The sequence below is a fragment of the Gasterosteus aculeatus genome, chromosome 8 (assembly GCF_964276395.1).
Source record: "Gasterosteus aculeatus chromosome 8, fGasAcu3.hap1.1, whole genome shotgun sequence".
Lineage (NCBI taxonomy): Eukaryota > Metazoa > Chordata > Actinopteri > Perciformes > Gasterosteidae > Gasterosteus > Gasterosteus aculeatus.
Window position 1 is genome coordinate 10,883,428 of NC_135695.1, and position 23,534 is coordinate 10,906,961.

The 23,534-nt window shown below is 43.7% G+C and overlaps 1 protein-coding gene across 1 annotated transcript in view; it reads left to right on the forward strand.

Annotated features, from left to right (window-relative positions):
- The window catches only part of raver2 (ribonucleoprotein, PTB-binding 2), a 90,926-nt gene extending 67,851 nt beyond the window's left edge, over nt 1-23,075 (forward strand). Inside the window, exons 3-16 of the mRNA XM_040184046.2 lie at nt 3,139-3,446; nt 4,217-4,381; nt 11,444-11,635; nt 14,202-14,322; nt 16,346-16,428; nt 16,531-16,629; nt 16,882-16,993; nt 18,109-18,446; nt 20,000-20,108; nt 20,196-20,377; nt 20,972-21,079; nt 21,389-21,490; nt 22,323-22,538; nt 22,803-23,075. Of these exons, the coding sequence (XP_040039980.2) occupies nt 3,139-3,446; nt 4,217-4,381; nt 11,444-11,635; nt 14,202-14,322; nt 16,346-16,428; nt 16,531-16,629; nt 16,882-16,993; nt 18,109-18,446; nt 20,000-20,108; nt 20,196-20,377; nt 20,972-21,079; nt 21,389-21,490; nt 22,323-22,538; nt 22,803-22,943 (2,276 nt within the window). The 3' untranslated portion in view covers nt 22,944-23,075. The remainder of the gene's footprint in view (nt 1-3,138; nt 3,447-4,216; nt 4,382-11,443; nt 11,636-14,201; nt 14,323-16,345; nt 16,429-16,530; nt 16,630-16,881; nt 16,994-18,108; nt 18,447-19,999; nt 20,109-20,195; nt 20,378-20,971; nt 21,080-21,388; nt 21,491-22,322; nt 22,539-22,802) is intronic.
- Nucleotides 23,076-23,534: the final 459 nt, after the last annotated feature.

Genomic DNA, 23,534 nt, shown 5'->3' on the forward strand with positions numbered 1-23,534 from the left:
CACAAAGGGATTCTGTATTTGTTCATGAAGCCTGAAAATACTGATAACCGACCGCTGGGTTGTGGTTTTATCTGTTTAAGTCTGATACATTTGTTGTTGTTGTTGTTGTTTCATCCCAACGGCAGGTCACGTGATCTGTAGGCACCTTCTGATCACATTGTAACGGACTGACGTGTTGTGCGAGCGAGGTTACGCATTAAGAGTTTGTCCTTACATTACTTTTATACTTTAAGTAGTTTTGAAACCAGTACTTTTATACTTTTACTTAAGTAAAAAGCTTTAGTTGGTACTTCAACTTCTACAGGAGTCTTTTTAAACCCTAGTATCTGTACTTCTACTTGAGTAATAAATGTGAATACTTTTGGCACCTCTGCTCTCCTCGGGGCCGAGATGAAGCAGCGGGATCACTTTCCACACAGCGCTGCGCCCGGAACTGCCCTGTTTTTAATTAGCTCTTTCAACAGGGAACGTGGCAGCAGAATTGCAGCCTTCGAGGTGATTTCAACTAAATGATTTGTCTTCTCTTTGCCTCTGCTCCTCACAGGAACATGCAATCGGCATGTTCAAACCCATAATTAAGACGTACGCGCTTTTCTAAATGGAAACCCAGTTAACGATTGCCAAGCTGTGAATTATTATTATATGGTTTTGTAAGATGTTTTAGCATCATGGACTTTGCCTTTTCACTGCTTGAGAAAGTATTGAGCTGGATTTGTCGTCACCCTCCTCCCGCTCGCAGGCAGCACTTTGTAGAGGGAGAGAGAGAGAGAGAATGGGCAGAATGTGATTCTATCTGTTAGGCGTCGTACTCAGTGGGTTAAACCAGATTAGGCTCTCATGTTAGTGTAGGAGAGCCATTACAGAGTGTGTGTCAGCGGGTTAGAAGTCATTGATTTGGGTGGAGGCGGCATCTGAACACGGATAGAAGAACATAGAAATGGAGAAGGGGAAACTGGTGAAGTAGTGAGAGAGCGCAAAGGAATGACGGACAACTAAGCCAGTAGATGGGAAGAAATACCGGAGTGAGCGAGCAGGAAGCTGAGAAGAGAGGGCAAAAAATGGAGAGATCGATGCAGATGCAGTAAACGCAAGCAAAGGTACAGGGAGGTCAGGAGAGATTTCTAATATTTTCCATCCAACGCTCCAGCGCTTATGAGTCATCGTTGCCTGCATATATTTTATAATGTGTTACTACTTTCCAGACAAAATCATTTCAAACATCTCTGTTGAGGAATTGTTTGTTTTTCTAGATACAGATTGTAGCTTTGAAGTGAAATGGAAGAGGGGATGTTCGTGCAGGTCATTGGCGTCGTACTGTGTTAGATGTTTTTAAGCCACTGCCAGATCGCCTGTCTGCTCCTCATATGCACCCGAGTGAGGAAATCTCACAAACGGCTCTTAAGTCTGTTTTCAAAGAGTGTGTGCGCAGGAACAGGAGCCAACGTTTATAAATCAAGTCGTACCTCAATCGTTATTTCGGGTCTGGTGGTTTCTGGGGGTCTTTTCCATTTCGCCCGCGGAGCGTGTGCACCTGAACGCAGCAGACACAAACGCTTGAACGTACATTAATTTGCCTATAGAATGACATTGGCTTATAGTTTGGGTTTAAAGTGGTAGAATTGGATAATCATTGGCTTCATAAAAGGCAACAACATGTATAATCTTTGTGTTAGTTGTTTCTAAAACACACACGTGATGATGGGAGCTGGTGGGAACAATGGTTACATCCTAATGTACCACGTGCAGGACTTGAGGTTCAGAATAGCAGCAGGTGAGTTTGGATCTTCGATAAACAGTCGCGTCCGAGGCTCACAGAGCAAACATTGAAATTAAAGAGTTGTTTGGTCAGCGTGGAAATTCGCCTGGTATATTTCCCCTGTACTATGAATATTTATTCTCATCTCCTAATCTTTATTCCGAGATGTTTTGTAATTCAGTCGGTTTTGAAAGAAGTTGCTCATCACGAAGCATTTTAACTTCATCATTGTGGTTACACTGGACATCTGAGGTTGTCATTTTTATGTATATGCGCGTGTGTTTTAACTGAACTTATGCCCATGTTTACAATGCAAATTAATTCTGTCAGAAAGCCTCTTGAGCAGTTCCAGTGGGGCAGCAGAAACGTTGTACTTCGCTCAGTGTGAAGTCTCCTTCACCTTTCCGTTTTACTTGTATTTTCCCAACTGTTATTGAAATCAATGATTCTGTGATCATGTTTTTTTTATATCATTTAAACAAATTTAGTAGTTTTCTTGCTTTTCAATATGCAAGATTTGCAACACAAACCTTAACGGACCTTTTTTTGTTACACACATTAGGTTGTAGCTACACGCTGCACATACATTATTAACACCTCATTTCACAGTCCATGAATCCTGAAGGCTGTTTAAGATTGAGGGTTTTTCACGACAAACTTACTAATAAATATCAAAGCCTTGTCCATACTCAAATTTTTGTGGGCAGTAATTTTATACATTTTATTTGATTAGTTGGACCAAAATGAATATTCTTTAAAACACAGTGGACTGTTTCAGGAAAGGAAGAGAGGTTGATATTCTGGAAAGAGAAAACAAACATGAGACTCAGTGATTGGATGAGAGAGAGATTTTACGCCTGTGATATCAATAAATATTATAACTGACATAGGAATGGTCTTTTGTTCTAATTGCCTGTATATTTAGTATTATTGTTTCCCTGATACATATATCCTTTTTCCAACTAGACGAGGTGTTTATGTGTGTGTCAGTGGATTCCCCCACACAGTGGCTCCCTATTGGCTTTCTAGCTAATGTGTTGTCTTTCTCTCTGTGTGTCTGTCTGTCTTTATTACTGTCCGTCTGTCAATTTGGTTTCTTTGTCCCCAAACTTTGATCCCCCTATTTTTTTTGTCACTCACATTCGGCCTGTCATTTATTTTCCTCACTTTTCACGTGAGTTTTTTGTTTTTTTTGTTGCATGCATTTTGTCTCCATCCTGCATCTCCACATACTGTTTTTTTTAAATGTATGTTCACGTTTGTCTGTGTCTGCTCGCCTTTCACACGTCCGTTATGTCCGTGCGTCTCTTTCTTTGGGTCCGTTCTCGTCTCTTGTGCGTCTTTTCTCCTCGTCGCCGTCTCCATAATGTCCCCTCCTCCAGCTTTTGTGACTTTGCTGAACGGGGACCAGGCTCAGGATGCCATCCGCTCCCTCCACCATAGCTCTGTCCGGGGACGCCTGATCAACGTCACGCTGCAGCCCACCGACTCCCTGCTCTGCCTCACCAACCTCCCCCACACCTTCACCGCGCAGCAGTTTGAGGAGCTGGTGCGCGCCTACGGGAATATCGAGCGCTCCTTCCTGGTGTACAGCGAGCTGACGGGCCACTCCAAAGGATACGGGTTTGTTGAATACATGAAGAAGGATTCTGCCTCACGGGCCCGTTCTGAGCTGCTGGGCCGACCTCTGGTATGTCGGGGCGGTTATTAGGATTATCTTGTCCTGTTTGATTATTTCATGTAATTGCTTAATTTCTATCTGTAAGACTGAAATATCTTTGGGGAAAAGGATCTGTCAAAGCGCAAAGTTGCATCAGGACTAAACTTTAATTGAATTGACTTCAATTGGCGCGATTTGACCACAGTATACGTGATCTCAATTATTACCCCACATTCTTTTACGGTAATTTATTGTAACAAAGGATTTGATTCTTTGGATTACACTACTGGCCAACACAGACCAGTTCACAAAACAAACAAAGCTGTTTTTAGTCACATACTCACTTTTAGTTACTTATTTACACAAAACCAGGCATGAACTTGTAAGCGAAACCATAAAGAGATCAGATAATCAAAATAAATACTGGTTCTGCCAGATGACTTTTGTTTGGTACAAAATATGAACATAAAATGATCTGAAGGTGGAAACGCTGAACAACAAACATCTCGTCTAATTTTAGTGCAGCATACTTTACTTGTATTTACCAAAGATAGTCTGACCTTGCCTTTTAGATTGGCTCAATCATTAAAGCAAAACTGTAGAGGGAAGTGTGCAGCTTTAAGGGCTGATGAGCTTTCAAAATAAACACTTTCCAGCCAAGAGGGGGAATGTATCATCACAAGTTACATTCACTGTCATTTTCTCAAAATAAATGAGGAACCTAATGGGTACTTATACATGTCTGAGTGGAAAGCGAGTTCTGGGTGTTGAGAATCCGACCCCCTGCTGTGGTTGTGCAGGACGATCGCTCGTTGATGGTGCAGTGGATGGACGTCAATCAGCTGAGCCAAGAGGAGAACCTGCACTCAAAGTGTCTGTGCATAAACCGGCTGCCGCTGGATCTCTGCGACTCTGAAGAACTCACCCAGCTCTTCTCGGAAACCTACAAACCGGTCTTCTGCCAGGTGTGTGTATGTGTGATCATAATAACGGTCTCGACAAAATGACACTGGGGCTTTTCCTTTTCACTCCTCATAAGATTAGTTGCGCAAACGGATCGATCAGAGAGGTCCGCGCTCATTGAAATGTCTGCGCTGTGAAACCAAAGTTTAAGGTACAGGTTCTGTCTTTCTTAGAGCCCCATGTTGTGGCAGACACTCTAAAAGAAACTTATATTCATTGATCAGGTCTGACTAATTCCCCCAAAGTGCTTAAAACCGCTATGCCGCTTAGAAATTCCACACACACGAACCAACCAGGCCTCCAGGTGAGATGCGCCGGTATGAAATTCAGGGTCTCCATTGGCCAATCTCACAGTATCGCCAAGCAACGGTTTCCATGGTGAGTCATGACGCCAGCTCCACCCTTCAGCTCCCTCCGTGCACTCTGCTGGGTTTCAGGTCAGCTGAGTTATAGACCGCCCTGCCCCATTACGTCCACAGCACCCCCACCTTCCTATTTAGACATCACTCAATGGGTATTTGTCATCTGCTGCATTTCCAGTTTTAGCTCCACCTCTTTGCCCCCCCCCCCTCCCCTCCCACATAGAAATCAATACACCCACATCATCCTGGTCCCATGATGCTTTGTGGGTGTTTAGCTCATGTTGCTTCACTGTTGCAGAGCCAGCAGGCTTTGACCTATGGTTCAGCGTTGTTTTTTGTACGCTATGTGCTTGCAAATATGTGCGTGTGTGTTTCTGCACACGGCTTCTGAAACCCATCAATGAAAAGGATGTTCTCTAAAACAACATATACAGGGATATAAAAACATCCACGGTAGCCTTAAATGAGTCACCGGGGTATTATTTAACCACGCCTGTGTGGGAGAGGGCTGCGCTGCCATTTTAATCATAACTGCTGTTTTGTATTCATTGGACACACTCTACGTGCACGTCTCTCAGCTGCTCTGCTCTGATACTCGGTGGGACACTCCTGTTGGGCCAGCTCTGTTATAAGGGGCGCACTCTGCTTATGCCGCTTTAATCTGTTTGATATATCTGTGCATCCAGAGATCAAGGTGCAACATCCCCGGTTTGATGAAAACCATGCAGACCCTTTTGCATGGTAGAACTCTTGCTCCTTTGTTTGCTGCAAATACATTTTTTCTTCTTCTATTATTGTCTCGTACCTTGCTGGCGTCAAATGCAGTTTGTCATACAGAAGAGCCATTCCTCCTCTGTGCACACGGACCTCAGCCGTCTTGTTACTTTTTGTTCTGTGCGGAGTGCATTTAACCTGTGTCCTTGGCCCCGGGCGCTATAATTCTGCTACCCACGTAAGGACCCTCCGGGCAGCACTTTAGTTTAGGTCCTCAAGGAGGGATGGAGCGAGGAAAGGGGATAGAATGTCAACCATAATAGAGGGACAGCCGGATGGGAGACAGTATGGAGGGATGGGAAGGAGAGGACAGTGCTGAGAATGTCAGACCTATTTGAGAGAAGACGGAGCGAGGGAGGAGAGGGCCGACAGTGTCACCACTAATGGGGCGACGGGTGGAGACGGAGGGGGGTGGAGAGCTGGAGGGGAACGGGGGAGGGAGGGAGACTCATCAGTCGCGTTAAGAGATTGTTTGCATATTGGGTGATTTAATGATAACTGCTGACAAGCAGAAAACTAAGAACACATTTGGTCACTAATTATCTGTATCTGCAAAAGGATTTAGAGGAGTGTGATGGATGTTAAAGGTATAGAGACAAATTCATGAAAGCAACCATCAACTTTTAGTCAACAACCAGTTACTCTTACGGCTAAATAGCTTGTTCATGTCATGTGTTCGCACAATGATTCTCACAGTGTAAGAAAACCCACATTTATTGGTTTTGTTGTTTCAAATATGTTCTGTATCAACAACTACCGGTATATGCAACAGTTTATAGCAGCTTATAACATAACCCTAACAAGATACATGCTAATATATATATACCATGATGCACCAAACATAAATAATTATTCCATTTAATAATGTGAAGCAGCCATTAATAAAAACAGCAGGGCAGTAATGTCCAGCTGATGGCAACAGGTTTTAAATGACAAGCACAGTCAAAAGGCATCACTTTGGCTGAGCAATACAATGTTTCTCTCAGAAGCTAGTGGAACAGAATAAGGGAGGAATCATCGATATTTCTTGTTACTTTGAAAAAATACTGCAGGATTATGAAACACTGACTAGAAATTGATAAACTACCACACTTTTTGACAATGCAGTTGAATTGTTTATTTCAGAAGCAACAGAACATTAATGTTTATAATCTCAAGACTAATGGTTGATTGTTTTATCCCCCATAGTTCTTTCTATATAATCACACTTTCACCAACTCAGTTTTTACCTCTCTCACACACACACACACACACACACACGCGCGCATCCTTTGGGGCTCTTCACAAAGATCTGTGCAATTAAACGGGTCCCTCACTGTGTTCATGGACAACAAGCCATTCATGAGGATTATACCTGTTAGCATCATATTGTGAATATGAGGTTTACATGAGCACGGAGAAGTGTGTGTGTGTGTGTGTGTGCGTGTGTGTGTGTGTATATATATATAATGATAAACACTGGTTACCTGGTTACTGATCACGGCGTTCCATGTGCCGATGAGAGCAAGAGGAACAAAACACTGCACTGTAAATTTACTACCATTATTAATCCCCGTCACTGCTGGATGCGGTGAGTGTATTTTCTCTCTCTGTCTCCCTCATCCACACACTACGGACCTTCCTGAAAGCAGCACATAAGCTACCCTCATGACTGTCCCCAAATAGGACAGGGTCTCCGTGGATAGCATTACGCATCCGTTGTGTCTCTGTTACAGCACTTGGATGAAGTTCTAAGAGAAACGTAAGGAGATACGATGCGTTCACGTAACATTTTGTTTCATCAGGCTGCATTTCTGGATTTCTCATGAAAGAAATAAGGGCCTGTACCGTTTTTTTGTTTGCATGTACAAACAAGACACAACATTTAACGGGTTATTTGCGATGGGTCACGTACCTTTCTCCACAGTAGGCCGTGACGGTGATCTCGTGACCTCGTCACTCAGTTCAGACAGTTGATGTGGCTGTTCAGACCCTTAAAGACACCCGCACCAACCCTGCCGGGGCATCGGTCAGCATCTCTTAGCCGGGGACCACGACTCGAGGTCAAGAGCTGTCAAGAACCCTGATAACTAGCTTAGCATCTTTGGTTTCTTTTTGGCTCACACACACCACACACACACACACATATGCATAGATACAGAGTTTACTGTACAAAATACATTGAGGGGGAAAACGTTCTATTTCTTATTTCTTCTGTATAACCAGTTGTACTTGCTGATGTCAGAAAATGGAATTATTTGGATGACGTGAGGTGACTTGAGACAGGCAAATCAAATGACGATGAGCTCGGGGGAGCTTTTACATCTGAATGTAAAACTTTCCAACTTAACGTACCAGGATTTTAGAGGTTTTATTATATGTGAGCTTTTGATCTTTTGCGAAGTTTATCATGATGGAAAAAATGATTCTGATGTTACTTTTAACGTGACATTTCCACACAGTGGAAGCCTGATAACAGCTCTTTAGAAAATGTCAAAATCACAGTAATGACGTACTTATTTGTCATATTTATACATAGCATACGCTACTCACTTTGGACAAATTGCATAATGACACAAAAAGCTGCTGTGATTTACTCACTATGACGTCAACCTTAATTTGCGGTGGATTAGTTTAATTGTTTATTCCAATTTTGCCAACCTGTTTGCCAAAACAGGACAAATTTCATTCTGTTTATTGGACTGATAATGGGCCGTTACAATTTAGGTTAATTACTCTTAATGTTTTCTAAATCATACCTTGAGGACAAGGCAAAGCACCCGTCAGGCATTATGGCAAGACATAAAAAAAGTCAACATTCCAAAAGGGGTTGAAACATTTTTCATTGTAACATTGTTATTTTCATGCAACCTCATGCAATTTCAGACAGTGCTGTGAGAAGATGAAGAAACACTCATTAGCAGCTCTTCAGAGCTGACTGAGAATGTGCACGACACTTCTCTTTGCAGCTGTCTTATTTGTGTTAATGGTGTCAAAGCTACTTTACTTTGTCTTTCAGATACACATGAACCCAAATCACGGCTGTCATATACGCAAGGCTCCTATACGCTGCACGCAGGCCTATTTTAAATTTACAGAGCTGTTTCTTATAAAGATTTCTGAAGCGATTTTCTCGCTCAGTCTTCACATTATTACTCGCGCATTAACGTAAACACTCATAGTTTATGGTATCCTGAATGTCATTCGCGCACAATCCAATTTGATATATCATTTATTTTTACAGTGTACCCACTTCCAATCCAGACCACTTACACAACAAATGATTAGCATGTTTTTCTTTGTTTTCCCTGCTCATATCTTCTCTCCCTTCATCAATCACTGATGTTTTTCTCCTTCCTTTCTCTCCATCTTTCTCACTGTCGTCTCCTCAATCTCACACTCTCCTCTTCTTCCATCCGTCGAAAGTGGTTCAGATCCCATACAGTTTGCTTAATGTATGCTGATGATAATGGCCTATCGACCTGCTCCTCAGCACGTTGATCCATTTTTCTTCCTCCTTCCCTCCATCCGTCCGTCCTCTGTTCAGACCAGAGGGAACGGCAGACGGGTGAAGGAGGGGTGGAGGGAGAAAGTGGAACTCGACTGAGCACTGATGGAAAGCGCGCATCCGCTCTCAGGCTGAGAAAGTCCAAATACATTTGTCTCCCACTGATTCGTAATCTGTCCTTTTTTTACAATGAAAGTTTCTGATGATTTTGCTGCATATGTGATTAATTAAGTTTTATCATGTTTAATTGCAATCTAAAACTAATCAACCGTCATTATGGCAAAGTATAAAAAGTCCTGTGGTAGCCTACTTACGATAATTACGTAGAATATATTTGGATTGTAGGCTGATTGAACAAAACATGTACATTTGCAGATTAGTTATTTTCCAATATTCTGTAGACCAAATACATTTTAAAAGTAATTAGTAAATTAATCTATCATGAAATTGTAATTAATTGTATTTCTAGCATCCTTATGAAGGATCCGCTTTCAATATATTGAAGAATCTGACTTCCAAACAGACTAAAAATGAATTACACTGATCATAATAAGTGCAGCATTTATTAGTTCTTGGGTAAAAATGATTATAATTTCCATCAACATATCTTCGATGTTTCTGTTCTGAGGTTTTTATCGGTTGTCCATGATCAAAATGGCTGTTTTATCTGCAATAATCTATCATTAGCTGTGGAATGATTTGGGACAATTTGTGCATCTAGCTTTACTCTAAATGCTCAGTGTATCTTACATTGTTTACAACCAAATCCTTCAATTGCATTTATCAAGCCATTAAACATCAATTGAATTTAAATACATTTGCTCAGGTTGCCTAAATCTGAGCACCAGATTACAGTTCCAAAAAGTGCTCGTATCCGTTGAAAGTTTAGCTAAATCAGGCACTGCTTGTGTATTTTTGCAGTATTTCTTGTCAGTCACTAGCAGCACTCGGTGAAATAGTACGTACGCCATTAGCTTCTAGCCACTGTGATTATCCAACATCAGCCATTAGCTATTAGCCTGCCTGCATTATTTAGCTCCTCACACACTGGAATGACTGAACCTCCTTGACAGAAAAGTGTTTTCCGTTTCTGAATTATTGTTGCTGGTCAGCAGTTTGTCTGACCGGGGAAAATCCATTTTATTGACCATTTACCTTCAAAATCATCAGCTTTCCATAATGTTTACTGGATATGGTCTCCAAATTGATATCAGGATTACATTATTTGGATTACTCCAGTCCATATTTTGGTTACTTTTACACACAATAGTAAATTTGTGGTGTGTGTGTGTGCTACACACTGAAGCAGTGAAGAGCAAGAGGAATGATATCGTTTTAAGACTAAGACGAGCTCCACAATAAGCACGTTACTGTCTGAAACACACACAAACCCCCCCCCCCACACACACACACACACACACACACACACACACACACACACGCTCTCTGCTCTGGGGCAGATTTTGCAATTTAATCCATATATAACACACCAGGCCACCAGTTAACTTTCCAGATAAATGGTATAATCATTGTAGTCGCAGCGGTTTGCAGGGACCTGATTTGTTTCTTCTGACAATTTAAAAATGAGAGTAATATTTCCAGGCATTTCATTCATTGTTGTGAGGGGAAAAACAAGCATAAGCAACATGCATCTTATATTAAATCATAAGAATTATAAGTGTCTTGTTGCATGTTAAAGAGAAAGCCCTCACCACGTTCAAAAAGCTCTTAACTTTTTTTTTGTTCCTGCAGATAACGGGAGACCTGAAAGTAGAAATGGGCAATAGATGTTGGGGTTTAGTGTCATAAGTAAGGACTTATGAAAGGAAAAATGAAATCCATCTTTGATGAGACAAAGATATCCATTTCCTTCCAAACACTCCATGTGATGTTTTGCATTTGGCACAGTTCTTGTTTTTGAACTGCTGGCACCAACAGATTATTCTGCGTTTTCATTTTCCCTGCTTGCTCCCTAATATGAGCATCTCCAGCGAGGCAGTTCTCATTATCTGCATATCTGTAACTACGTCTTCTGCTCTGGGTTGCAGGGGACAGTTTATCACTTGACTGACACACACATTCACAGTCACTTTTATTCAGATCACTTAACCCACATCTTCCCTGGACTATGTTGGAAAACCAAAAGCCCTGGTTCTAGAAAACGTGAATACAGAACTGGTTCGCAGTCCAAACCTCCAACTGGTCCGAGACAGTCGTAGTTATTCTACTAAACGATAGAGCAGGAAAAACATCTGAGTAAAATGAAACAACTTGCAGAAGTAAAGAAAATAAAACTGGACGTTTGAATAAAGTTTTATTCAATCACAGAGCTGCTGCAGAAACATGAATAATCGCGTTGGTTAAATAAAACGTTTACGTTTCTCCGATCTCTGACTGTCAGAACTCACTTGCAGCGCCATCTTAACGCCGTTGTGTTGCAGCTGGCTCAGGATGAGGGCAGCCCGGTCCGAGGTTTCGGTGTGGTGGAGTATGAGAGCGCGGAGCAGGCGGAGGCGTCGCTGATCGAGATGGACCGAACGCTGGTGGGAGGACAGGAGATCCGTCTGTCACTCTGTACGCCCGGCACCTCTGGGAGAAGCACCCTGGCTGCACTCATCGCCGCCCAGGGTATGGTGAGTACCAAGCAATGAGCATTGACAACATGACATTTCTCTGTAGAAACAAAGTCCGCAAAGCTTGAGGTCCATAACGAGGAGCAGCAAAACATCGTACGTCTAAGTAACACATAAAGAACCAAACAAGCAGTGGCACCCGGTTATTGCACATCTTCAGTTCAAATATCCATATCCATATATCCTATGGCTGAAATGGTCTTTGAAGCTGTGTTATCCCTCCCACACTGCACCGTGGCAGCAGAGAGAGACACTTGCATGATAATTACAGTTCTGTAGACTGATGAGGCTCCAACTGCCTAAAATAAACCAACCACACAGCGCAGTACGCCACTCACATGCAAACCCAATGGATTGAGTAGTGATGCGCTTGTCTGTTCTTGTTTAAGCAAAGGAGTGAGACTGACCGAAGCCTGAGAAACATGCTAGTTTCTAATTTCATTTAAACACGTGGCTGTCTTACATTAGAGCACCAAAAGCTAAATGGCTGGATGCATTCGCACTCTTCTGCCTCATAGTCTCTGCAGAGTAGTGGTTGTTCAGAGAGAAACTGGTGCTTGACTAAATGTACAGTATTTTCACCAGCTGATCAGACTGTTGATAATGGTTGTCAGTGGACAAATAGACTGGTAAATGCTCTCTTGTTAAAGGTTTTATTCATTCTTTTAACAAACTGCTTGGCATAGTATTTACATGAACTCAATTTTCAATCGTCTTCTACTGAGATTATTTTAAAATGTATATGTGTTTGCTTTAATAGGGCTTTACATTGAGTACAGTGTATTAACCCAGTGTTAATAATGACACACAATGGCACACAGCTTTGTTTAGGACATTTAACAGACTAGAAACAACTTATAATACAATATTACTGCTGTCACACAGAAAGCTTTGACTTTTCTTATACATCAACTGCAAGTTTATGGTTCATTATGAGTTTCTTATAGGAGAGCTTTATTCTCATTACGTGATCACTATTTCAGATTAGGCTAATTGAGGTTGTGGGAGGCGACGGCTTGAAGAGTTTGTAGTTTGTAGACCCAAACTGCAACACTGATTCTGACAGATGTACTTTAATTTACTCATTCAGAAAATGAAATCATGCATCCAACCAATTGTCAGTTTATTCTGAATGTGAGGTTTCCTTCCCGGCTGTTGCAGAACAAGAAATATTAGCTGCACTAATAGAGGTCTTGGCCTTGTGATGAAAATGTACAGGTTGAAAAAAGGAGAGCCGTGACGGCCACAGAGTCTGATCTGGTTTCGAAGAGGATGAAAAGGCATTGAGAGAAAAATGTGTGTCTCAATAAATGAGCTGAGGAAGACGTGGCAGACCTGAGGAGGAAGGAGTACATAAACTAAAAGGGGGGGGGGGGGGGGGGGGGGAGTTGGTTCAGCAAGGGACACAAATGGGATGGAGGGGACAGAAAACATTTACGATACAACCCCGAGGCTATTTTTACGATTATTGCAGTGCATTTCTGCAGTGGGAAAAAGGAAACGTAGGAAACATGGGACCTTCAGAAGGAGATCAGGACCTCCTGGCTACTGTTCTTCTCTCAGGCTGTTTTTCATTTAATATGAAACCAGACGGGCCTCCTCCTCCTTCCTCTTCCCTCCATCCCTCTCCTTCCGCGACATTTCTCGCCTTCTCTTCTTGCCTTTCCTTCTTCTCAGCTCCCCTTACCTCCCCGGCGTGCGTAAATGTGTGGGTGTGTGGCGGGAATGTGTGTCAGTAGCAGAACATACTGATGCATGCTGACGTTTTTCTCCGGCAGAAAGAAAAGAAACAACACAGCTCTCCTCCTCCTCCTCCACCACCTCCCCACTCTTCCTCTTGAAAGACGCTGTCAGCTACGACTGGCCTTACTTAAAACCAGCCCATTCACACATGCTTGCACGCACACACACACACACACACACACACACACACACCAGTTTCCCCTGCTACAACACACAAATGCACACGCTGTATTTGTGCAGCAAACCCTCCTGCTGACGGCTGACAGGCTGGAGTCGGACCCTCTCCGTCGTCGCCAGTGATACTCTCCCTCCAGGATGTGACAGGCAGGAAACAAGGTTGACTCGAGCCGAAGTGGCGCTGAAGCTCGGGGGCGGACCGGGAGGAAATATCACCACCCTGCTCGTGTCGTTTTAAATAGCCGTGTCTTCGGGCCAGACAGCGAGCGCGGCCGCTGCGCTGCCATCGCCGATTTGCTGATTTGATTTGACGCGGTCTAATTCAGCAGGATTTAGTTTGAGTCCCTTCAATTATATTTCGGAGCTTAATGAGTGATTTCATTATTTGGGGATGTGCCCTGTAGTACGTCTTTCCATGAGATTTATTATGTTTCGGTGCTTTTCCCCCCCCTTTTGTCTCCCAGATAGATGTCCCTCTGTGGACATTGCAGGCATCTCCTGCTGATGTAAACTAGTGCAAGGATTAGTACGACCATCAGGGACGACGAGATCAAAACTTTACACCCTGTTCACACTCAAAAACACACGCACAGTCTCCTCTTTCCGTCTCTAACTCCTGAACGCGCTTCTATTTTTGGTTCTCTAGATTCTGAGTAACAGGAAAGGTCTGCTACCGGAACCCAACCTGGCCCAGCTGCTGACCAGTATGACCAACCCTGCTGCCCTGCAGATCCTTATGAGGCCGTACCACACGGGGAAAAGAGGAGGTATGAGTACAAAGCATGTCTTCCCTCAAACTTCCCTCCCTTGGAGTCAACGCGAGCAGGTAGCCAACTGGAAGCCAACTGGAAGCAGAATCGAATCTCTCCGGTGTGAAGGTTCTTGAAGAAGCCAGAAGCAGCCGGGCCAGCATTTTATGCCTGCAGGTTCTGCTGACTTTTCAAATGCAAGCCCGCCCTGACCAACTTCACCTCGAGCCGAATGAAGTGTGCAATGGAGAGGAGGGTTGACAGAAATCAGACTGCCATAGCAGAAGTCAGTCTTTAAAGATAAAGGTCTGGTTTAAAAAAAAGCAATAAGCACCTGTACATTAAAATAGCAGCAGGGGGAGAAACCGTGTGATGGCTCTTATGTAATATCTGCAGAAGATGGCTGTGAAATTTAACTTGAAAGCGCAGAAGGAAAGTTAGTGTAAATAAAGTGTAAATTGTGTTTTTTTTGGGAGGTAATTGATAATAAATTGTATTTGCAGCTGGTGAAGCTCCATTAGTAACATGCAACTTGAACTTTCACGTTGACATTGTTATATTATATCAAAATAACCTGTACTGCACATTATATATCAACTTGTCCTTTAAGTAGTCTCGGATAATAATAAAAAAAGGCAGTGTGAAAGCCTGTCTCTCCTACGTACTGTAATCACCTCGTCAACGGCTTCATTATTTGATAAATGGCTAATCAGGTATTAAAATGAAATCATTTGATGTTAGTGGACCAAATGAGAACAGGAAGGGGAGAAGATGGGGAGGAGGAGCAAAGCCCACAATATTAAAGTCTAAAATTAGGTCCTTGATTAAATGTTAAACTTTCTCTACCTAGTCTGGAAGAAGCTACCATTAGTATTGGCTTCCACATCTATTACAAGCAGCCCCCTGGAAATGCACACTGATCCAAAAGCCAAAAGTGTGTGTGTGTGTGTGTGTGTGTGTGTGTGTGTGTGTGTGTGTGTGTGTGTGTGTGTGTGTGTGTGTGTGTGTGTGTGTGTGTGTGTGTGTGTGTGTGGACTCTTTGTGCATCGATGTAGGGTAGAATCACAAAAACAGCTTATTACAACGTGTTAAATGTGCACAAATATATCCGTCTATCAAACAAAATCTATTCACGCTTTTTTCTATTAAATTAATGTTTCAGATTATATCTTAAACCGGTATTATACCCTATCCAAGTGACTTAATCCTAATCATGCTACCGCCTACGCATTAAATTATGCTGATCGTAATGCAATTCTGTTGATATTGCGTTGCTGAAATGACGTCAGGGGGCGTTACCTACATTTAGACGTGTCCTCGGTACAGCCGGGTGTGTGTTTGGGCTACGGCTAAAGCGAGTTTTGAGTTTCATTTCATGAGTTCCTATTGCTGTTGTGCAGTAAAAGGAGCGTTGATTTACTGACCGCTCCTACAAGCAGTTAGAGGCTGAAGCTTGAGTCTCTTTTTTTTTATGTTTCAGGAAACTGTCGGTACACTTTAATAAAGACAGACAGTTTGTTTTATTTTTCTGCCGTCTTTTTGTTTGCGTGAGCCTCTTTCCAACCGTGTCTTCAACTTCAAAATTAGGTTTAAACTTGGAGAAAGTTATGAGGGGAGAAAGTTTGCTTTGTACCAACATAATACCCCGATATTGCTTTACTTTTCCTTTTTATCAGACAGAATTTATGTTTTGAAGTGCGCTTTAATTAACCGATTGTTTGGTTGTCTGCATAATTACATTACAGGTCATATAGCTGACGCTTTTATCCAAAGCGACTTACGTTGCATTTTACCCATGGTGTTTACATTGGGCCCAGGGAGCAGTTAGAGGTCAAGTGTCTTGCTCAGGGACATGGAGCAGCCGGGGTTCGAACCGCCAACCCCGTGGTTCCTAGCGGACCCTCTCTACTCCATGCGCCACCATCGCTCGCATAATCCTTAAGCTGGTTGAGAAGACGATTTGAAATATGAAATACTAAATGAATATCAGAGAGGGAGAGAAGCACTGGTGGATGTTTTCATTTGTTGTTTGTGTGTTTAGGGAAGTACGGGCGTCACACCAGCCTGCCGTTCCTCAGACCGTCTCTCACCACAGCGCTGCTCACGCTGGGAAAAGTGCACCAGGTCCTGACACGCGTGTGTGCGCGTGTGCGCGTGTGTGTGTGTGTGTGTGTGTGTGTGTGTTGATGTGTTTGTTACAATGATGTCTTCGTCTTTACCTTGCAGAATGCTATGCTGGGTAATGGACTAGTCCTCCAGAACCTCTTGCATATGCAGCTCGCACAGCAGCAGCTTCTTCACATCAAAGACAAACGCATCAGCAGTGTAAGACAGTTGTTTTTGCCCTCCATCATCCCCCACTTTTCATTTTCATTGTTTACCTGATCAATTTTAATGTCTCTCCAAATAAAATGTGTTGTAATGCAGAGGAGAATGATTTTAGAAGCAGAAAACATGATGTATATTGTTAACATTTAACGTAATTACAATTTGCACGATACTTGAACCTTTTCCTTTTTTTCCTCCTTTTGTCTTTGCGTAACCTCCATATTACGTATCTCTTTCTCTCCTCCACAGGTCTCCAGTCTGCTCGGGGACCCGTCCAGGCTGCTGATGCAGAAAGCTTTGTCTCTGCGGCATCCGGGCCTGATGCAGCTCGGCAAAGGCCTCCTGGGAGATTCGCCTCCCGGTGAGCCGGGCTGAGCGTCGTCAAATGTCCTTAATGCAAATTAATCAGAGCACAGTGTGGTATTTGTAATGATGCGTTCACCTTAGTTCACCTCCCGTTCTTTAGTCGTTGTAATAGAACCCAATCGGTTCTGATAACTGCACCTTGTTTGTATTTTATGCTGTAAGACAAAGCAGCACGTTCCTCTCTTTATGGGGACAGGTGGCACATACAGTTATGTCAATAAAGACGCTTCACATTGATGCTTTACTAACGTTTATCTCAGCTTGGAGGATCATGCGATCGGTTGCACCAGTGCGTGCACGTGTAGATTCAGCGTGCACCTCTGCGTTGGTCTGAAATATGAAGTATATTTACAATTCAAATCTCCGTCTGAAAGAGGCTGTGTTGTTTAAATTGGGAATGATATATCGCAGACTCTAGCGGTGTGAATAAGTGGGCTGAAGTGTTTGTCTGCCTCTTTGATTGTGTGTGTGTGTGTGTGTGTGTGTGTGTGTGTTGGATTCTTACTGCTGATGTGTCTACTGGTATTGTTCGCTTCAGGCTTGTTAGAGCTGATCTTATTGTGCTGTTGAGGCCATTTGTCACAGCATTATTGGATATATATTAAATGTGATTGTGTGTACACCTTTAACTGTGTCTGCCTCTTTAAATTGTGTTTTTATGTATTTATCTGTATTTTTTGCTTATGTGAGTGTAGATATTTGTTTATTAAAGCCTGGAGTGAGTGAAGTAATGGAAGTGTGAAGTAACGTATAAGTAAACATAATAAGTGACGCCGTACGAGTAACTACACCATTTTCAAACAATGTAACTGGCTCTTGAGAGACGGTCGGGCTGAGCGCGAGTGATTTCGGTCTTCAGTCAAGCTAATGATGGTCACAATTTGCAGGTTTTGTCTCTTCTCCTTGCTTTTGTTTCCCTTCATTTGATTTTTCCTTTTTGCTGCCATATTTTGTGCTGCTTTTTCTTCTTTCTATATTTTTCATATTTTCTCTTTAGTTTTGTTTCCCTAGCCTCGGCGCGTCTTGTTTTTATCCTGTAGCTTCCCTTCCTGTTGTCTTTCTCTTCAGTCCCTGTCTACTGATTTCATTCCCTTTTCCCTCCTCTTACAGAGTTGGGACACGAGGCGGTGCCCCAGCCCTCTACCCACAATGCCACAGCGGTGGTATCTGCGGCAGGTGTGGTGCCGTACCTCCACGGTCGAGGCGGAGCCGGAGAACCAAACAGCACCCACTCTCTCTCCACAAACCATTCGGCCTCCTCCTCTGCCTCCTGTGACAGGCAGCCGGCTCCTCCAGGCACCTTAATGAGCTCCCATCCGCAGGGACAGGGCTACTCCCTGGGTATCAGTAATTCAGGCCTCGGGCCGCCTCCACCTAAACCCCCCGGAGGAATTTATACGTCACTGGGCCATCATAACAGCAGCGATGGATGCCCCCTGGCTAGCATGGTGAGCTCCACACACACACACACACACACACACACACACACACTTGTGACTAATAGAACTCTCCTGTTTATGGAAAGCTGTCCACAAGGTTGCACATTTGATGATTATGTTTTTTTTTAGTTTCATGAAAATGGCGTCTCTTGCTGACACCACTGTTTTTTTTTGGTCTTGTGCGGGCAACTGTGGGGTGAGCGGAGAGCGCGTGCGTCCTCCAATCAGACGATTGAAGGTTGCATTCTAGGTCCTGCTGACCCGCGTGGCAATGCGTCCACGAGCAAGACATTTAACCCCCGACGTTGCTCCTGTAGCTGTGACTACTGCGCGTGAACGCAGGTTACTGCTGGTGTGTGTGTGTGTGTGTGTGTGTGTGTGTGTGTGTGTGTGTGTGTGTGTGTGTGTGTGTGTGTGTGTGTGTGTGTGTGTGTGTGTGTGTGTGTGTGTGTGTGTGTGTGTGTGTGTGTGTGTGTGCGTGCGTGCGTGCGTGCGTGCGTGCGTGCGCGCGCGCGTGCGCGGGAAGCTGCCGTCATCAGTGTGTGAATGATGACGTGAAGAGTTAATGCACTATACAAGTACAGTCTATTTACCAATTGTAGGCTTGAATAGACTCATGATGGCTACTTAAACAGTGAGGTTAAAGCTACATGCAAAGAGGTTAGCAGCCGCACCAGTTTTGTTTTTGTTTGTTTATGTTCTTTCATGAGTATTTATTGTATTGCTAGAATAGTTTGTCCAATAATTAAAGTGAAGTTTTAGTGGACATATTCATGTTAATGACTTTTTTTAAATATGTATTTCTATTTCCTCTTAATGGGTTGTGTGCACCAACAAATGTTGTGTAAACATAAACATCTTTTGCAATTTTCTAGGAAACACAATAATGTCAACAGATCTTTCTACCCGTCTGTCTCTTGTGAACAATTATTTATTCCTGATTTAGCCTCATAACACAGCCTCCGTCCCTCAACTGCTCTGCCTTTGGGCATTTCCCATAATGCACTTCTGTCCCACAGTATGAGTTGTCTACCTCACCTCCTCACCACCTTTCTCCACACACCGACTGACAGTCTGCCTTTCTGCTCCTTCACAGCCTGTTTTAAATATAAAGTTGCTAAGCTAACATCATAATCCGTTATAACTAATTGTACAAAGATAATCACAGGGCTAAAGTTCTAGAGGGAACTGATATCAGTCCCGGCGCTGTCTTCTTTTAAGTGTCTTTAATGGAGGGAAAGTGTAATTAAACAGTGCAATACTCTCGGGGTTGCACAGCCTCCTCTGCAGTTCATGCGAATATTAACATTAAAATCCGCACGTCAATGTTTGTGTGGTTGGGAAAATGTACTTTTTTCAGTTGCATAGCCTAAGGTTTTGTCATTTTTGCAAAGCCAGCTGAAATCTTAACACAAATTCAGAGTGAGGATAGGAGGGATTAAGAGGTTGACCGTCCAGTAATTCAACTTTTGTGAAACCTACACAAACACAGCAGTGTTTTTTTGTTTCTTTGGCCGTTAAAACTTGAATAATACCATTGGAATGTGTTTGTCTTTGGACAGGTAAGCGGCGGTCAGGGCTCCCTTCTGGGCGACCCTCCTAAAGAAGTCAGACTGCCCTCCAATCCTTATCTGAACCTGGCCAGTGTGATGCCGGGGGTGGTGCTGCAAGGTGAGCATCTTTGAGATATTTTACCACGTCGATGTGTTCGTTAGTGTGATTTGACCCCCTCCGACTCGCTGTGCGCTGTTTGCTCAGGGTCAGTGGGGAGTAAAGTGCAGGGAGGGCATCCTCCCTCCGGGATGTACGGCAGCTCGGTTGCTCCCGTCGTCTCCCAGGGCTCCGGCTCCTTCTCCCACAGCACGGCGGCTACAACCACCGCCCAGTACAGCGCCGACACCTCCACTGACTACAGCCAGTACAACCAGGCCTACTCACAGGTACCAACGCTCACACAGACACGATAAACAGCGATCCCAGTGAAGCAGTCCAGTTATAGCCCAGCAGATAACGAGTGGATAGATGGAGACGGGTGGAGGAGAGATGCAGTGAGCTGTAGCTATGGGAGGCAGGGTGGTGGAAGAGATGAGAATTAGTATGTATATTTGGACAGACGGTATGAGAGAGAACTTGGCACTGTGTCTTTCCGTCTGTCCCGGTTCCCTCGTCTCTCTAAACACTCCACTGTGAAGGAGTCGTAAAGCCTCCCTACTGGCTGTTGGTCTGCATTTCTCCTCGGCTGTAGCTGCAGCCTCCTCCAGCAGTCAGTGACACATCTGATATTTGCAGCGGGATGCAAACCCAATTTCAAATGTTAATTACGATCTACTCATGCAAACAAATGAATCCGAATTAAATCACTATAAAAAAGTGTGTTTAATTTTGTCTGGGAGGACGAGACAAAGAGAACAGCAATGAGGCGTTGGCAAGAAGAAAAGTTATTTCATTCCAAAGCAAGACAAATAAAAATCTGCAATGACAAGAATATTGTCGAGCAAACATCCATCTGCGTGCATCTGATTTGTGTATCGTAGGAGGCCATGCAGCAGTGGTACCAGCACTATCAAGCACAAGCCCACACCTACGCCACTGCTGCTTCACAGGACAGCGCTGCCACAGACTACGCCAAGGAGCACGCGCAGGTAACGCTCGCACTCATCTCTAAGGGCAAAGCTACTTTTGGTGTTTTTTTTTACCAAAAAGTAGCAGTTTGGTCAACTTTTCTGTGTAGATCCTCAGATGGGAAAGACAGCTTAGAATGTCTTCTAACTATTAGTGAAGGTATAAATGAGGAGTAATTTACTAAATTTATTATCACAAACTTTATATTTTTAATGTGTAATACATATAAACAAATCATTGGATCTTTAGATAGAAATATACGGTTTTCCTACTACTACAGAAGACTTAATTTGCCACAGAATTAGTTAATTCACCTCGTTGTGTTTTAGGCTCCTCCCGTGTCGACCTACGCCGATTACAGTTCCTACATGCAGGCGGTCGCTCAGTACTACTCCCAGCCTGCACCTGCAAACCAAGCCTATGCCAGCAAGGTACACACACACACACACACACACACAAATTAAAACACAACCAGGACACCATTAGAACCTAAACCCCCGGGGACAAGTCTTAACCTTCAAACAGATCTCACATGCCAACATGTCAAGTGATGAGCATCTGCATTTGTGTATGATGACGACATTGAAGCCCAGCGTGTGCCAGGAGGGTCGGAAAGTGGATGGAAATTGATCATTTGTCACTCAAATTAATGAAGTTGTTTGGAATTAACAAAGGACGTTTTTCAAACAATAAGCAGAGCATTTCACTCATCACACTTAATTCATACAAAAACCAAAAGCTCCTTAAAACAAGTAAAACATTGTGTCCTGCAGAGAGTTTACGTGACCTGAGATGCACTTTGTCCCACTGGAGACACTGAGGACGTTTAGAGGGAATGCATCACTAGACAAAGCAGACGTGTCCACACAGCCTGAGCAACCAGCACCGGGCTTATCACCTCCTGCAGCCTGTGTGTGCGTGTGTGTGAGAAGGGCTTCAAGATGCGGCCGCATTGCATTCTGGTCGACTTGGCTCAGTGTTGGTGGAGAAAAGGACACAATGGCTTTCTGACTTCCGACTGTAGGATTTAGTGTTGGCTGTTTGTCCTCAAGAAACACATACTGAGGACAGCAGGAGAGGGACTGAACCCATAGACAGTATGTGTCATAATACCCGTGTACGAGGCCCAGAGAGAAGATGTGAATGAATAAAAGAATGTGGGTTTGAATTTGTCAAATACATTTACTTTAAAATAAGGGTTTTAGGTAATGTTTTTTCTTTATTGTGTACTTCAATGTAAGTGTGTGTGTGTGTGTCTTTCAGGAAGCAGAGGCGTGTAAGCCTCTCGGCGTCTCTCTGCACGCGGTCAGCAACGGCTCCGCCCCTCCGGCCGTCCTGCCGGCTGCCGCTGTGCTGCCGGCCTACGGCGCCCTGCCGTTGATGCCCGGCTTCCTCGGGGCGCCGCACCCGGCGGCGGCCACGGCGAGCGCCGTCACGCACACACCCACTGCCGCCACGGACTGGAACACCTACTACTATGTAAGTAGGGCAAATACACGCTGTAATGCAAATACCTCCGTGGTAAGTTCAACTACTCGGGTACATCTTTTACTTTGCTTAATACCTATTTGTCAATTACTTACTTCCCTACATTTTATTTGAAAGGTTTAAGGTAGAAACCGGTTTGAGGTACAAACACTGAGTGGTGAATATAATTTGGTCCAAGATGTTGTATGAAATTTTCAGTTTCAGCTGTTTCTTCACCTTTAACTGATCCCTCTCTTCTCTCCTCTGTCTCGTCAGAACCAGACGAGGGGCCACAAGAGGGAGTACCCTCAGCTGGCAGTGCAGGAAGTGACATCATCAGATGGCGCCTACATCGGGCAGCACTCCCAGGGCCTTGGAGGGCAGTACGCTGACTACTTTAAGAGGAAGAGGCTCTAGTATGAACCAAAACACCTGAAAGCCTACAGCTCGTGGAGGCAGGCGCACACACAGCATCCACTGGATGTCACAGCTCCCTCTAGTGGCCTTTCTATGGCTTCCCTACTCAGTTTAGTGTGGAGTTTAATATCATTTGGGGTTGCATATGGCTCAAATGAAAGCAAGCCATAGTGCACCTATTTACACACACACACACACACACACACACACACACACACACACACACGCGCACAATGACAGCGTTGCTTTTGTCCCATTCAAGCCTTAACTCTTTAACTTAAACTGTCGTTTCTCAGTCAATATGTCAACTGTAATCAACTAATATTATCTTATAAATGTTTTCTAATCTAATATAAACTAAATTATACTGTATGTGTATGTATAAGCTGCATTTGTATCTGCAGCCGGGGGACCTGGTCAGGTGTCTTGCTCTCTGTCTCCTTTCTAACGCTTTGATTAGTCAGTCAAACTGACATCGGTTTGTGTCCCGCTTCAGTGTCTTTTCTCCTTTCCTGGCATTGTCCAGGTTTCTTCTTTAGTGAGGTAGTGTGTGTGTGTGTGTGTGTGTGTGTGTGTGTGTGTGTGTGTGTG